Genomic DNA, 17,771 nt, shown 5'->3' on the forward strand with positions numbered 1-17,771 from the left:
AACACATGTAGATAAGGAAATGAGTAAATCCAAAATGTGCAGCTATATATAAACATTTTACCAAAACAATTTTAAGCACTTAGCAAGGGCACAGACTATCACTTCATTTAAGTGACATAATTTAACAACTGCTTGGACATCTATAATATACATTATGAGTTTCTTCATCATAAAGACCTCATTTTTAATCTTCCCTTCTTGACCTTCCCCCACTGGAAGATAAAACCAGTGAGATTTTCAGTACAATTTACAATTCATTTTATTATTCTGGTGCAAGAAAACATTCCCAGGTTTATTTCCAATTTCAGTTTCAAAACAAACTGACCTGAAACTTAGTCTTTAATAGCTGTGATCACCAATAAATGTGTAAGATTATAAAAGGTGAATTAACTCGTTGGTAGTACAAAGTCAATGCAGAAGAATCTTTCCTACCTAAAGCATTTTTTTTAAACTGTGAGCAATCCCATTCATTTAAAACATCTATGTGTTAAAATAATATACTTCAGTTGATTATGGACATCACAAATAGAATTACTGCAAAAGATATTACATTTCTTCAAGTACTATTTGTTTCATTCTGTTCAGTTTTGTGTTTCCTACCATCCATTCTACAGGTCAATCAAAATACAAATGCGTGCAAATAATACAGGTTATTGAAATGAAATAAAATTCAAGGAGAACAAAATTAAGAATTAACTTATGAGGTAAGTTTTACTTTCGTGTGTTCAGATATCACAGTTGTTAAGAAATGCCTCTCTTTACAAAGCATATTTAACATGTAAATATATTATATCTTCACTGAGCCCTTATCTCTAGAGCCCAAAATCAAGTTGAGTAAAACTCCATGCCTCCTAGAATATTAAATACCATGCAGCATAGTATTTTTTAAAATGTTAACTTTTAAAGCAGAATTCACTTATATTTCTGCCCAATTGAAAATAAGTTCATTAAAACCATTTGAAATGATGCATTTAACTTGAAATAAGTTACTAAAATTCCAACATAAATGTAACTATCTGTAACCAGTGTAATCCACCTATCCCCAAAACAATGTAGCAGGGCAAAACGTTCAAAGGAGAAAGCATCAGTGTGTGTGTCAAAGAGCACTGAGAAGCCAAACTTCCCAGAGCTTTTCTGGGGATGAAGAGTGACTGTCAGATCTTCCTACCCAACTGAGAGTTCCTACAGCAAGTCAAAGTGGACCATCAAACTGAAATATTCCGTATTTCCCAATGGTCAGCCAGTCGGGCACAGAAGCTGTGAGCTGTTCACCTTGCCCAGGCTGCAGACCAACCTGAACTTCAGCTTTTAATGTTCTTATACTGCAGACAGGTGCAGGGTGGAAGCCATTCAAAGCCTCATGAAATGGAATGGTAAATTCCCATCTTCTGTCCCCCGTCAACTTCCTGTAATTCAAATCACCCTTAAATAAAATCAAATGTGCCTTTTGTAGTGTAGCATATAAGTCAGGGGCGACGTGAGGCATTGCATTGAATTCATGAGGTAGAGTCCAAAACATGTGATCGAGGTAAACCCATCTGCCCATTCTAATATGGTTTTCCCAGTCAACCCCACACTTGGACACCCACTTATGATTAGAATGTTTTAGTTGTTCGATTACCCAGTTAAAATCATGTAGAGTAGTATCAGAAACAAACCATGGAATCGTTTTCCCATAAAAATGGATCTCAGTAGCCAGTTTAGAGGACAACAGTAAGTCAGCTAATACTAAATCTGTAACAAGTTCAAACCCAGAATTATCCAGAACAATATCCACTCGAGTAATAGATGCTTTTCCTCTTTTTTTTTTGCAATTGCTAAGCAATGACCAAAGATGTTCCATGTCATTCACTAAAATGAAAGGTTTTAGGTCTTCCAAAGAATTTATTAAATTGATCTTCTGAGAAATAGTTTTCCCACCTGATAGAGACAGATCACACTTATTTCCCCACAGTGAAATCTGAAAAAGAAAAAGCACAAATCATTTACCCTTCTTTTGAATAACCAACAAAAACTCTATTATGTAGGATGTAATGGGAGGTGGGGTTGCTAAAAGTATTCATAAAATTCTTAATATAAAATGTCCACCCAATCTACATTTTCTCTAAGTATACTGTATAAAAAAGGTAAAACAATGAAACTTTAGCCAGTATGCAATGAACTTAAGAAAAAAACACAGTTTGAATGATTTTAGCACTCACATTGTTTAATCAGAGTGAAAGTTTCTGCATCTTGCAGATATTACTAGAACATGATCAGATGCTGTAAAAATGAGGCTACAAAGTTTATTTTATTTTATAAAAATCCAGAGTCAAGAGAAAATAAAAATTCCCCCAATCCTTAGGACCTGGCAACTTTTCTGGGATTTAGTTCTCTCACTTGTAAAATAAAGAAATTGAACACGGTGATAACCAAAGATTCTTCCAACTCGAATAATCTATTATTCCACTTTGAAATACTCAAGTTTATTTTGTAGGAAATGGTATGTAGCCCCATTTTTTTAAGCTCTAACTAAAATTACACGTTTAGAACTATAGGCTCTAGAATCAGACAGACCTGGGTTCAAATCCTAGCATCTCCAATAAACAACCACTGGTAAATTAAGCTCTAAGGCTCAAATTCCACAACTGAAAAATGAGATAATAGCACTTAGCTCGTAGAGTCATTCTGAGTATTTGACATAATGCATGTAAGTAATGTACCCAAAAGCTGGCATACAGAAGTATTCAATAAATGTTAGCCCAAACAGGCTCTAGTATTCTGTGATTCAAAATAAGAGGAAAGTGCATGTTCCAACCAAGAATATTATTTTAAAAAGAAAGATAACTCAAGCGTCCAAATTTGATGAAGAAACATACAACGGCACACATGACGGCATCTCCAGCGGAGGTCAGGGTCTCTGCTGGCCTACGGCACATTTCCTTCAGATCATCTTCCAGTGTGTAATTCTGTATTTATTTGTGCCATTATTTGTTTATATTCCTTCAGGATTACAAGTTCAGTGGCAACAAGGAATAGTCTGTTTTCCTCACCACCACATGCCCGGCATCTAGAACAGTGTTTGATTAAGTTGACACTGAAATATTTGTGTGAACAGCGGTGGAGTGCTGTGGCTTTTAAAAGCATCAATAATTCCCTAGAAACTAAGACACCTTCAGGCTTCCTGTAGGGAGGTAACCTGCTGGTCATTGTGAGCACTAATGGGGACAACTTTGGCTTCCTTTACGTGGGAGAAGAGGGGCAGTTTGGGGTAGCTGGCTGAACTAGATGACAGAAGATAGATCAGTACGCTTTCTTCTTCACAGTTTATTATACTTACGGGACAAAGAACATATTCAAAGAAGATGATTTCCCAAAAGAATGGGCTGGCTAGGGGCAGCGAGTGACAGGCTGATTTTTTTTTTCTTTTCTTTTCTAATTCTAAGCTAAGTATAATAGTGAGAGGGGGAAATAATACTCCGGTTTATTAGTTAACAGAACCATGACCACTTTTCTTCCAAACTCAAAATATGCCTATCCTGCTTCATTATTCAGCTTACTCTGCTCGCCCTCCAAGTTTCATCAGGACTTTATCACATCCCACAACTATCAGCACATTCGGTAGCCTCTACTTTCAAGGTACATCCAGAATCTGGTGACATTTACCATCTCTGATGCTACCAACTTGGTCCAGTCTGCCCTCACCTGAGTCACTGTAGTAACAAATCTCCCCATTCCCACCCTTATGCCTTCGGCCTGTCCTCGGAAGTAATCCTTGAAATAAGTCATTTAATGTTACTCCTCTGGGCTTCCCTGGTGGTGCAGTGGTTGTGAATCCATCCACCTGCCAATGCAGGGGACACGGGTTCGAGCCCTGGTCTGGGAAGATCCCACATGCTGTGCTGCAATTAAGCCCGTGCGCCACAACTACTGAGCCTGCGCTCTACAGCCCGCGAGCCACAACTACTGAGCCCGTGCACCACAACTACCGAGCCTGCGCTCTAGAGGCCCCGTGCTGCAACTACTGAAGCCCGCGCACTAGAGCCCGTTCTCCGCAACAAGAGAAGCCACCGCGGTGAGAAGCCCGCGCACCGTAACGAAGAGTAGCCCCCGCTCGCTGCAACTGGAGAAAGCCCAATCGCAGCAAGGAAGACCCAACGCAGCCAAAAGTAAATAAAATAAATAAATTTATTTTTAAAAAAAGTTACTCTTCTGAGCAAAACCCTCTAACAGCTTCCCGCTTCATTGTGAGTAAAAACCAAAGATCTCGCCTTTGCTCTGGAGGCAGCTTGGCTTCTGTGCAGCCGCGGCCTGCAGGCCCTCTCACCTCTGCTCCCCATTCCCTGAGGCCTTCCCAGCAGGGTTTCCCACACACCTGGCAGGCTCCCCACTCAGGGCTCCGCAGGAAGCTCCACCCAGACGTGAGGGGACCCCCTCCTTCACCTGCCTCGGGGCCCGCCCCCCTCCTTAGCAGGCCCTTCCCTGGGGGCCAGGCTTAAAACTGAGCTCCGCACCCCTCCCCCACCACTCCAGGTCCCCCTTCCCCGCTTTATGTCTCTTCCGAGCACTTTCAAACATCTCTTTATGGAAATGTTTCGAACGTCTTTCGGGAAATAAGGGCTGGGGAAACTGCTGTGTAAAACCACATACTTTCAAATAGTTCTGATTATAATGATATATTTTAAATTTTAGGATGTTTTGAATGAGAATTCAAAACTAAACTTAAGACAAGATAGATGAAGAAATGTAATAAAAGCATATGAAATAGGCCATGGGCCACCCGATTGTTTCCACCTGCTGATGACAACTGCACAACACCTGTGCTCCACTCTGTGCCCAACACTTACAGGAACGAAGCTAGTTTCATTCTCAGGTCAAATCACGAGGCACATAGTACCACCCTAAGTTAACCGATGAGGAAACTGAAGCTCAGAAACATCAAGTACCTTGCTTCAGGTCCAAACACAAGTAAGTGACACGGCCAACATTCGAAGCCAAGTCAGGCTGGGCCAATCAGATGACTGTGGACTTCAGTATCTCTCCAGAATGACAGAGCTATGAAGCCAGATGACTCCTGTGCCACTAAAACCTCCAGTGGGAGGAGAAGAAACTTCAAACCCCCTTTTCAGAGATTAAATGGATTTTCATCTCTCGAATAGATAATTATTAAAATGATAAAAAACGATCACTGATAACTTAAATGACAATATGTAAACATGCTTTGCTGTTAAACGTGGACCAGTTTATTTTTCAACTATTTAAATAAACTCAGGAGATTAATTATTACATTTACCTGAAGAACTTTAAAAAACTCATTTTTCAGCTGATTTTCATCTAGGTCTTCAATAGTTTTCATCAACTCTTGCAGGTGAGTACATAAAGCAATGATAGATTCCTGAGACTCAAAGAAATTTTGGTCTTTTAATTCTTTAAATATATCAAAGTCATCGATTGGTGGACTAAAGTAGGAAAAAAGCATAAGTGAACATTTATATAACTGTACCTTTTTTTTTTTAATATTTGGGTAATTGCAGTTTATTAAAGGAAAGAGAATAGTAGCAGCCCATCTAAAAACTCACTGGTAATCTTTACTAGGTATAACATAGATCAAGTTACACAAAATAAATCAAATTAAACAAATTATGCAAAAGTAAATCCCCACACTCATTTTAACTAATTGTCAAATATTCCTTAATCAAATATTTTACCGGAAGCATTAAATAATTATAAGGACTGTATCTATAATTACTTACCCAGTGGGTTTTCAGGGCAAAAAGAGAAAAAGAAACAAAATTTCAAGACAATTACTTTAGTTCGACAAACATTCTTTTGGGTGCTCAGGGTGGCCAGGTTCCAAGTAACAAACATATAAACAGAATAGTTGAATACAATGTAGTGATTACTAATAGAGTCAAATACAGATTATGGGAACCCAATGACTACTTGAGATAGATCAGACAATATTAATGTAAATTTTATTATAATGACAAATTTTGATCATTTATGTGTAGATTCTTAATTTTTTAGCAACTTTTACTCCCAAGTTGACTTTGACCAATGGTGATGTATGTGCCATGGCTACATCTTCATGTTGTCCATTGAGAGATCAAATAATATTAATACTGGCCTAAGAAAAACACAACTCAGAAGACAGAAATACTAACATAAAAGACTTTACAGAATCAAATGTCAACAACATTCAGATCATCTGCTCTTCAAAATTAGCTACTTTTTCCATGGGTCTTCTACTTTAGGGTAAAAAGGCAATATGGCTGATGCAATGGGATTGATTAAAATCAAAACCAAAAACATACCAGAATTTACACATCCAAATGATGGCTGCCTCCCTTCTCAGTCAGTCACCTTGGGAAGCTACACCCTTAGTCCAAGAATGTTGCCATTGCTGAAAGCACTTTTGGAATTCCTCTCTGGGGATTTTCTTCAGAACCTGTGGCACATTATTAAACGTCCTATCAGTGACAGTATACCTTCATCCTTTGGAGTTTAATTTGTTTTTGGAAACAGCCAAAAGTCACTCAGAGCAATTTCAGTAGAATGAGGCATGTAAATCAAATGGAATAAAATATTTTTGATCAAAAGTGAGGAGTGACTAAAAAATAATGAGACTAATCTTTTTTTGAGGTTTGTAAACTGGCTCTGAAAGAAGTTCCAAAGAATTAAAAGACGTTTTTAGCAATGGCAGCATTGCTGAAGTGAATCAGTCTCTCGAGGTGACTTAAAAGGACAAAAATTATTTGGGTGCGTGGGTTCAACTGCAGGGGTCAGCAGACTGCAGCTTGCAGACTCCCTCTGGCCCACCACCTGTTCTGTACGATCTGCAAGCTCAGAATGGTTTGCACATTCCTGAAGAGTTGAAAAAAATTAAAAAAGAAGATTTTGTGACACATGAAATTCAAATTTCAGGGTCTATAACTGATGTTCTATTGGAACACAGCCATGCTCATTTACATACTGCCAATGGCTGCTTTGGCACCGCTACAGCTGAGGAGCTGCAACAAAGACCATGTGTCTTCCAAAGCCTAAAAGATTGGCTATCTGGCCCTTCACATAAAGTTTGTGGACCCTTGTTCTAGTGCTTTATTAACAAATCCTTCATTAATTTAAAGTCACACCTCATGTTAAGAATGAGACTTGTTCCTTATATTTAAGAGAGCAAACTCACATAGCTATAAATGATTTCAGATTTTAAAACGTTTGCTAGTTTAGAATCTACTATAGCTGTATATGTGTACACAATGACCCAGGGGTTCTCTCCTAGGTATATACGCAACAGAAACACACACGTATGTTCACCAAGAATATGTGTTCGAGTATTTGTAGCAGCACTCTTCATAATAACCCGAAACTGGAAACTACTCAAATATCCATCAACAATAGAACAGGTCAACAGATTGTCATGTATTCATATCAAGCAATGCTATACAGCAATGAAAGCTAATGTTTACAATTATATGCAACAGTATGGATGAGTCTCACCAATGTAATGCTAAGTAAAAGAAAACAGACACAGAACTACTTCCATAAAATTTCATTTAAATGAAGTTTAAAAACAGGCAAAACTAATGCAGGTCAGGATAGTGGTTACCCTTAAGGGGCAGTGATGGTGGCGACTAGAAGTGGATCCAAAGGGGCCTAAATTCTGCCTCTTGATCCAGGCACTGGGGACACAGCATGTTCTGGTAAAGACTGCTGAACACTTAAGACACGTGCACTGTTCTGCATGTATATCACACTTTAATAAAAGCTTAAAAATGTCTGCCATTTTCTCCGTACTTTCATCTTTCAATATCTGAAGTATATTTACTTAATATATTTAAATTTTACACATGGCTAAAACTTTGAATCTTAATTTAGATTTGCAGATATTCAACCATTTAACTCTAAAAAAAACAAAATATACATCTTGACAAAGAAAATTAGAAGTATGTTTCAGTGTAAGGGGCAAAATCAACAGAAACGTATCTTAAAGCTAATGTGTGCTTTGGGATCCTGCAAAAGTTAGGAAGAACATTCTTTGGTCACTCTGGAGGCGTCACTGACACAGGACAGGAATTCTTCCTATAAGAGCCCTAACAAATTGGACACTTAAAAACTACCTCAGGGGTAGTGATAAATTAGGAGTATGGGATTAACAGATACAAACTACTATACATAAAATAGATAAGCAACAAGGATTTACTACATAGCACAAAGAACTATATTCAGTATCTTGTAATAACCTATAATGGAAAATAATCTAAAATATATATACACACACATATATATTTATCTGAATCACTCTGCTGTACACCTGAAACTAACACAATATTGTAAACCACTGCACTTCAATTAAAACAAACTACTTCAGTGCTAGTTCTGCTGTAGGACAGCCTTTCTTTGCACCGACCTGACACCGGAGTATGGTACAGTATCAGACAAATCCCCGGACCTTCAAATATCTGCCACAGAGGTCACCTTAGGAGAGTTCCACATCCATGGCTGACTAATACTCTCATTCCTGGAACTTAAAGCTGAATTTTGCCTCTACCCCTTTTATCAAGCTATTCTTGGACCAATGGGTTGAGCAGCACAGGCTGGGCAGAGTCTCCCTGGGGCCTGGAAAGAAAAACTGATATGCAGGCCCCACCACAGACAAATTAAATCATCAGGATTTAATGTAACAATTTCCAAATCTGTATGTTTAAAAACAAAACAAAAAACTTTTCCCCAACTGGGTGACAAATATGCAGTCAGGTTTGTAAGCTCCTGCCTTTGAGTTTTCATTCTCTGAACCTGATCCGCCTCTAAAATCAAACTCAGAAACAGCATTCCTTTTACCTTTCCAACTTCCTAACTCCACTAAGCCTGTTCAGGGTGCCACTCAGCATTTCAGCACTTCAGCAGCCTTGTCTAATACCATGGATATTTTCCAAAGTTATGAAACCATCACCCAGAACGTCAGACTAACCTTAGTCCTGGAAAGATATCCAAATGTACTACTTGTTTGAGGGCTCTAATCCAATTTACACAGACCAGGCTCAAATATTGGCTCTACCATTTACTAACCATGCAGCCCTGGGCAAGTTACTAATCTCTCTGAGCCTCAGTTTCCTCCACTGTAAAATGGAAATCATAATACCTATACTTCACTGGGCTGCAAAGTAACTAGAACGGAGCTGGTGTTCAATATATGACAGTGCCTAGTGTTTGCTATAGTCCTTTGCTTGGATCTGTGAGCCAGAAAATGTGCTATCTTTTTAACATTGTATTCTGCTTTTAAAGCACAAGACCTAAAACATACTTATTCAGCAAATACAAAAACTTTTGACTTTAAAGTAATTTATAAAGATGATAAAATAATTTATAAAGATGAAGACAGAAAAAAAATAGTGAATAGACTCAAATTTACACATGTTCCCCAAAGTCATCTTTTTTTTTTTTTGGCAGTATGCGGGCCTCCCACCGCCGCAGCCTCTCCCGTTGCGGAGCACAGGCTCCAGACGTGCAGGCTCAGCGGCCACGGCTCACGGGCCCAGCCGCTCCGCGTCATGCGGGATCTTCCCAGAGTGGGGCACGAACCCATGTCCCCTGCATCAGCAGGCGGACTCTCAACCACTGCGCCACCAAGGAAGCCCCAAAGTCATCTTTGTATTTTAATAGTAGTGCTGGTTTAATCAATTGTTTACAATTATCCTATGCTATGTTTAGGAACAGATACCAAAGGATTCCTCTTATTCAGCAAACCTGTATTTCTGTAAACTGTGAGCTAAAAGAATGATCCATATTACACTTTCTTCTGCTCTACAGGTCAGTTCTCTGTCAGAATTTTCCTAGGAAAAATTAAATTAGTATAAACAAACCTATAAAAAATTATTTGGGGGACTTCCCTGGTGGTCCAGTGGTAAAGAATTCGCCTTCCAATGCAGGGGATGCAAGTTCAATCCCTGGTCAGGGGACTAAGATCCCACATGCCGTGGGGCAACTAAGTCCGTGTGTCCCAACTACTAATCTCACCCACTTTGGAGCCCGTGCGCCACAACTAGAGAAGAGAAAACCCGCACGCCACAACTAGAGAGAAGTCTGCGCGCCACAACGAAGATCCTATGTGCCGCAACTAAGACCCGACGCAGACAAAAAGAAAAAACAAATTAATTAATTTTAAAAAATTATTTTTTTCTAATCTAGCTGTTAAAAAAAGAGCTAAAAATTATTAAGATAGTGCGTAAAACAATATAGTGACTCCTTTCACCAAATAATTCTAACATATTATCTATTTTTATAAACAAAACATATGCTTACTTTGTCCTGTCTTGATTTTTTATATAAATAATTATTTCAAATTAACATTTTCTGCTCAATAAGTACATTTTGTTTTACTGTACAAATAAGTAAGTTTTTATAAGGATTTTTATATCCGAATATCCTATTCAGATATTCAATCTTAGGTCTCTTCTGGGCAAGTGGATTGTAATTGCCAAGAATGTATTACAGCAGTAACATTTGCAGAAATTTCCAATAGTGCCACTAATATCTGTTGAACTGAATACAGGCTTCTACTGGTTTTTATTTTAAAACTTACCATTTTATAATTTTTAAAAAAGCACAAATAATCTAAAACATTTGTTATTTGATAGCTATATACTTACCTTTGGATAATTGCTTCATGAATTCTTCGATACATGTAGCATTCTACAAACAACCACGGTGAGAGAAACCACCTTGGTTTTCCATTACTTTCATTTAAAAGGCTCTGTTGATATTCTAGGTACTGATTCCATAGGTCAGTATCAACAAACTTCTCAACCAAAGGAACAATTGGTTTATCTGTTTGCAATTCATTCCGTAATTTAGAAAGAAGAGAAATTGCTTTCTTTTCAGCTTCCAGGCCTTTCTGCAGAAATACAGGGGGAAAACACACACACACACACACACACACACACACACATTAGTTTACATGTAATTAATTTATATATAAGTATTTCATCTACAAATATAAGTATATATGTACACACATATATACATAATTCCTCTAGGGTACAAATTTTTATGTATCTAAATTTAAGAAGGAAAAAACGAATACATTTCAAAACTAAATTTTATGTCTTTCAAAAACTATTATAAACATTTAAATTTAGATTTCTTAAGTTGAAAAATCAAAGAACAACACAGATCTCATATCAACATTATGTTGCCTTATCTAGCCTGCCTTTATTTTTTTACGTTTCACCATATGAACTTATCTCCAGGTGGAATGACCATTACCACAGAGGGAAAACTGTTTATTGTGTTTCTATTAGAGTTAACCAAAGAAGAATTAATGTTAAAACACAATTCTTACCTCTCCATGTTTCTCGAAAAATTCACTTTTATGTCGATGCAATGTATCAATAGCCTTGGTTAAGATCTGTGGTAATCTGTCTTTAACTGTAAGATATGCAAATGACCTAGAAAAGAGTCATATACACAATATATTACTTAGTAGCATTAACATTAGAAGGCTGGTCATCTTTCAGTTTCTGGAACACCTCATTTAAATTCAAATTCCTTCTCATACAAGCCCTGTAAAGTAAACCAGCATTGCCCAACTCCTACAGTAACACAGGAAAATCTGAAACCCTCTCTGGTATATCGTAAAAGCTAAGCACTCTCTGTGCCTCAAATTCCAGGCTCTACCCTGGAGTCCTCTTTCTTATCTTCCTCGTTGTATTCCTTTTATTTTCCTTAATCGGAAACCAGTTTAACAATGTGATAGGACAGAAAAAGAGTTATCCTAAAAATCAAACAGCCTTTCCCCCAGGTCTATTACTTACTAAGCGACTTCTACTTAGAAAGATGAATGAGGCAATGGATGGAAAACTGCCTGAAAGACTTTACTGTGCTAGAAAAATATAATGAAAAATATTTATGAACCTGCTTCTTTGTCTATCCTCTTAGCCAACTGAATTCTTTTCTAAGGTTTTTCTTGCTGCCTTCTTTACCTGCCTAATAACTCCTTCCATCCTCTCTGCCCCTAAACAAAATTAAGGCAGATTACCATCTTGCTCTCCCAACCAGAAAATGAGAGATTTTCAAAAAGTGTCGAAGAATGAAGAAACCTGGAGAGGAACAAAACTTGAGTATACCTGAATCAAAAATTAAAGATATTCCTGACTTTAGACATGCAAAAATCAAGGGTTACAGAGTATCACTGTATGTTTAGTTTAAGGACATACATGGTTCGGTTAGAAAAAAGACTTTAGTACTGTGCAGTTTTTAGATAGAAAGCACAAAACTTAACTGATCAGTTCATGTATATCTTCAGATCACCAGAGACAAAGTAAAAATGAAGAAAGTTGGAATACTTCTGCCCAAATCTCCTATTCTAACTTTAATGTGGGATCATCACACTACTAAAAATTCAAAGACCTTATTGCAATTTTTAAATATAGGGTTATATACCCTGAGTATTTTTTCAAGAGGCTTCCTCAAATGTTAACCATAAAACTCAAAAAAATAGCAAAAAAATAGGAAAAGTGCTTTCTGATTCTGTGGTGTTTTACAGTGAGTAGGTTTTAATATGCATAGTAACTGCTCTGATCAGAATTTAACTTTTAACAATTACTACTAATTCCTTGGGAGAAGAGAAAGAATATTAAATCAATTGACACTTGAATTTTCCAAGGCAGCAGATACGAAAAGAAGTGCCAGTCCTTTGAGATTTTACTTAACTGGAAAATTATTCTATTTTTCCAGCTAGTAAATTTCCTCAGAGGCTTCCATCTCTAAGGGTAAGGTCTCAGGTCTAGGACTTGGGTGAGAGCAGAGATGCTTAGGACTCAAAATTTAAGGACGCAGACACTCCCTATATTTGCCTGAAGGTGAGCACATGCTTAAATTCTGGGACATTGGCCTCTCTGGCCTCAATCTACTGCCGGTACTGTCAATTTCTTCCAAGTGCTCTTGTGTTTTGCCATCTTTCGCAGTAAGGACATATTTCAAATATAAATTGGGCCTCTCAATTTATACAGAGAGATATAATAATTTTATAGAATCTATAACATGACGCCTAATACGCAAGAAAGTACAGGCACTTGTTATAGTGGGATTATGAATTAATCTGGTCAGCAATAAGAAGAAACACATTTCTCGATATATCTCAGACCCCTAACTTTTGCAGACAACTTTAACCCCCCCAAAGTAGGTTTATTAATTAAAATACGATTAAAGGCACGCGCTGCAACACTCTGAAAGGAAGCATACAGTCTCAAGACAGTCATGCGTAAGTTAAAAAAAAAAAAACAAAACCAAAAAAAAAAAACCGTATCGAACCACTTGAAAGACGCGTTAACTGATTCACATTAATAGAAGACTATCAAAACCCCTGAACCACCATTGTAGAGAGAGGTGGGGGTAAGCGGAGATTTTCAGTCGGGGTTCGCAGTCCGTTCCCGTGTAGGCAGGGAAGAAACCACGAATCAGCTTAAGGAAGAAGCTGCAAAGCCGATCCGAGCCTAGAGCTCGGAGAGCAGCCGCCTAGCCCTCGCCTCCCCGCGAGCCGTTAGAAACCGAGGCACCGCCCCCGGGAAGCGGAGCCTGGACAGCGGGATGGAACTCGCTGGCGGCGGGGAGCAGGCGCCTCCGGCCCGCCGCTGCTTCCCCGCTGGTACCCACAGGTTCCCGACGAGGCCCAGCTCTCCGCAAAGGTGGGGAGGAGGAAAAGGAGCGGAGCGGGTGAGGAAAGCGACACGAACCCTACGTCCCGCGCCGAGAGAGACACCGGAGGCCCCGCCATCACCTTCCGCGCTCCCCACGCCAACGCTCGGGTTTCACTCGCCGCAGGAAAGGAGGCGGTGCAGGCGCGGGGGAGGAGCTGAGAAAGGGTGGGACGTGGATTAAAAAACTGCTTTTGAATGAAGAAACTTTATTTGGTGCCCGTAGAAGAGAAAAACAATGGCCGAGGACACGGAGATCTTCCGGGGACGAAGGCGGGGACAGCTGAGGGCGACGAGAGAAGCGGAATAAGGAAGTGGGCGGAAGGCGGAAGCAACCAGGGACCGGGACGTCGCAGGGACCAGGGAGCGGATAAGGTCGCGGCACCACGGGTCACGTGCTCCGACGGTCACGTGGACCGGGCGGCTTACGCTCCGCTGGGCCAGGAGTCCTGTGCGCCTGCGCAGTGTCGGGCGCTGGGCGGGGCGCTGGGTCGGTGTTGGGACTGGCTGCGGGAGCGCAGGACTGCAGCCGGTACTCTGTCTCTTGCCTGCGGCGGAGGCGCAGGAGCGTGCGCCTTTGGCGCGTCTGTCTTTTCTTCCCGCGGAGAGGTTAGTGAACTACCTTGTTCTGGGAGCTTGTATGGTCTCCCACAGCGGTCCGCCCTTTGCTCCCCGCCGCCCTGAACGTCTCACGTGTTTCCCCAGTACAGCGGAGGCCCCCTGCCTATTACAGTGATCTTTGGTCGATTTAGCTGGGAGTGAAAAGCACTCCGTCCATACCCACGTACTGAACCCTTTGAGCCAGTGCATAGCGGTAACTGCAAAGATAAAATAATTTTGAGCAGCTTAAGGAATTGGAAGGTGTGCTCCAGAGATTAGCGCCACTTATCCATTGACTTATAGCCTAGTTGATACAGATTTCTTAGTTGGTATGTTCTTAAAAAGTAGAAAATGTGTCCAAGAACTGAGTAGCTGCCTTGTATTTCATTCAAAAAATACGAGTTGAATACCTGATGTTTGCTGGGCACTCTGGTTACAGGAGACACAGCATGAACAAGAGGCAAATCTTTATCCTCAAGGAGCTTAGGTGCTACAGGAGCGAGACAAAGTCTCCTTTCCTCTTGTTTTTTTCCCTGTAGCGTTGTGACTATTTAATGTATATTTTAGTGGTTTACCACGTGTATTATCTCTCACCCCCACTGTGATGTAACTTTCAAAAGATAGGGATTTTCGTCTATTTTATTTTCAGCTGTATTAGCAAGTAGGACAATTTCTGTCACATGGTAGGCACTCAGTTCATAATTTGTTGTGTGAGTTAATAAATTAAGAACACAACGTGTTTGCAAGTGATGTTAAATGCAATGGAGAAATAGTGGAGGAAGCTAGAGTGTGGGTGCTGGTGTGCGTTTTAAATGAAGTGGTCAGGGAAGACTTCACTGTGAAGGAGACATTTGAGCAAAGGTCTGAAGGAGGTGAGGGAATGAGGCTTACAGACACCCGAGAGAAGAGTATAAGGGATAGTAAGTGCAGAGATCCAGAGACCAGAGTGACTGGAGCAAAATGAGCGAGGGGAAAAAGCTGGAGATGTCAGAGTGGTAATAAAGGGCAGAGAATGGAGGGCCATGCAGTCTATCTTAAGGTGTTGGGCTTTTATTTCAAGTGAAATGTGAGGCCATCATCAAATTTTATGAAGAGGGAAGATGTAATCCGATTTGAGTTTGGTTGCTGTGTTCAGAAGAATCTGAAGAACAAAAGCTGGGAAACCAATTCGGAGGCTGCGACAATAATCCCTGGGAAGGACAGCAGCTTGGACCAGGGTGGTGGCAGTGTTGGTGGTGAGGACCAGTCCGAACAAAGCCAGTGGGATTTGCTGACAGATTGGGTATGGAGAAGGAAGAGAAGAATAAGGTGGACTGCAGGTTTGGGGCCTTGGCAAAGGGAAGGATGTAATTGCTATTTTATGAGTGGGGGAGACTGGGAAGAATAGGATTTGCAGGAAGATTTCAGAAGCTCAGTTTTGAGCATGTTACATTTTTCACGCTCATCAAAGTAGTTTAGGGATAAATATTTGCTATTCATCAATTGTAGGTACTATATAAAACTATGAGATTGGGTGAGATCACCAAGAGCTGAGAATAGAGAAGAAAGGTGGCCCAAATACTGAGCCTTGGTACATTACATTCTTGGGATGGGAGACGAGCAAAAGAGACATCCTACCCGTGAGGTAGGATGAAAATGGCCAGTGTGGTATCCCAGAAACGAGTGAGGGAGTAGGGTGGAGTGATCAGCTGTATCACATGTTGCTGGTCAGTCAGGTAAAATGAATACTGAGAAGTGACCACAGGACTTACAAATGTGGTGGTCCTTGCTGGCCTTGACAAACGGGCTTTGGTGAAGTGACAGAGATGAAAGCCCAATTGGAGTGGGTTCAAAAAAAATCAGAGAAGAGGAGATGGAGAGAGGCAATAAAACTCTAAAAGGAAAGGAGCTCAGAGAACAAGTGTAGTATATGGAAGGGAAGATGGGGGTCGGGGAAGAGTTGTTTTTATAAGGTGGGAGAAATCAGAGCCTAGTTGTATGCTAATAGGAATGTGTCAGTAAAAAGGGAAAAATAAATAGCATGGGGGAGAGAGGGGAGAAGGGCTTAACTATGTCTTCTGTAGGCAGGGAGGGAAGAGACTTGGTGTGCAGACAGAGGACTTGGCTGTAGATGGGACCACGGGCACCTCATCTGTAGCCTCAGAAGGGAAGACAAAGTATATGGGCACAAAAGCAATAGGTGGGCAGGTGGATGATGGCAAGAGCTGGTGGAAGTTCTCTCCTGATTATTTCTGTTTTGTCAACCAAAGAGGAAGCAAGGTCGTTATTGAGAATGAGAAAGGAGGAGGCATTGAAGGTGTGAGGAGAGAGCAAAAAGAAAAATATAGTATGGAAGTACAGTATTTAAGATCGTTGAGCAGCATGAAAGGCCCACCCGAAGTGAGTGGTCATGATTTTAAAGTGAGACCAGATGGTTGTTGGTTGGTTGTCCATCTCCAGCCACGTTGAGGTGCAGGAGTCCAGGCATAAATTGGGTGAATTATATTTAATTCACGTTGAGGTTTTGCCACGTGGGTATGTGGTAGAGTGGGGTACAAGGGATTTGAGGTCCATGGAATATAACTAAGTGTGGAGGAAGTGATGTGGGGAGTGAGGGACAGTGAAAAAGTGGTTGGATCATTGAATTGTAGGTCCTGTTGGGGTTGAAGAACTGTTGGAATTGGGAGATAGAAGGAGTGAGGCTGAAAGATCAGAGGTGGTGTTTGGAGAGTAGAATGCTTGAAATTGAGAACATGAGGTTGCAGATATTGGTAATGACAGGTCTAGAGCAGGACCCTCCAACAGGAATACGATACAAGCCACACACGGCATTTTAAGTTTTCTAGACACTTTAAAAGTAAAAATTAAGAGGTGAGGTTAATTTTATTTAGCCCAATATATCTAAAAATATTATTTCAACAAGTAATCAATATAAAAATTATTGAGATATTTTACTTTTTATATTAAGTATAAAATACAAGGTACCAAAAAAATTATTTTTAAAATTTTATTGAGCCACATTTCAAGTACTCAATAGCCCTAGGTGCCTAATGGCCAGGACATAGCTCGGAGCATAAGACCCTGGGAGTGAGTGGCTAAGGGAGGAAGGAAGATGAGATCACTCGGGGGGGGGCCGGGGATCACGCCCCCCACCAATCTGCACGGATGTAGAAACCATCAAGAAATATGACAAGGGCAATGCAGAGCACGGAAATTCGGTACCCAAAATGTTATATAAAGCTCTTAGTGTAATTAAAAGTGTAGTGTATTTTTATCTTTAAATTTAGTTTGTGCAATTAAAATTTCACTTTTCTGAGATGTGTTCCAGTTTTTAACAAAGCCTAAATAATTTTGTGTGTGTGTCAGATACCTTAAATGCTACCCCTCTGTTTTTTCTCAGCAAAGATAGAAAGCACACTTGTTTGTCCTGTAGCTTTTACATTCTTTGTCCCAGCCTCTGTGTGAAGGCAAGATTTAGAGCTTGGAGGTAAGAATTTCCTAGAAGAGAATGGAAGAATCCAG

The 17,771-nt window shown here is 40.1% G+C and overlaps 1 protein-coding gene across 1 annotated transcript; it reads right to left on the bottom strand.

Annotated features, from left to right (window-relative positions):
* Positions 1-241: 241 nt before the first annotated feature.
* On the bottom strand, positions 242-13,759 carry ARMT1 (acidic residue methyltransferase 1). Its single transcript, XM_065889080.1, has 5 exons — positions 13,710-13,759; positions 11,318-11,423; positions 10,626-10,870; positions 5,273-5,438; positions 242-1,960 (listed from the first exon to the last, which is right to left on the bottom strand). Exons 1-5 carry the CDS (start codon positions 13,748-13,750, stop codon positions 1,193-1,195), a joined length of 1,326 nt encoding a protein of 441 aa, XP_065745152.1. The 5' UTR covers positions 13,751-13,759; the 3' UTR covers positions 242-1,192.
* Between the last annotated feature and the right edge of the window lie 4,012 nt (positions 13,760-17,771).

The sequence above is a fragment of the Phocoena phocoena genome, chromosome 12 (genome assembly GCF_963924675.1).
Source record: "Phocoena phocoena chromosome 12, mPhoPho1.1, whole genome shotgun sequence".
Lineage (NCBI taxonomy): Eukaryota > Metazoa > Chordata > Mammalia > Artiodactyla > Phocoenidae > Phocoena > Phocoena phocoena.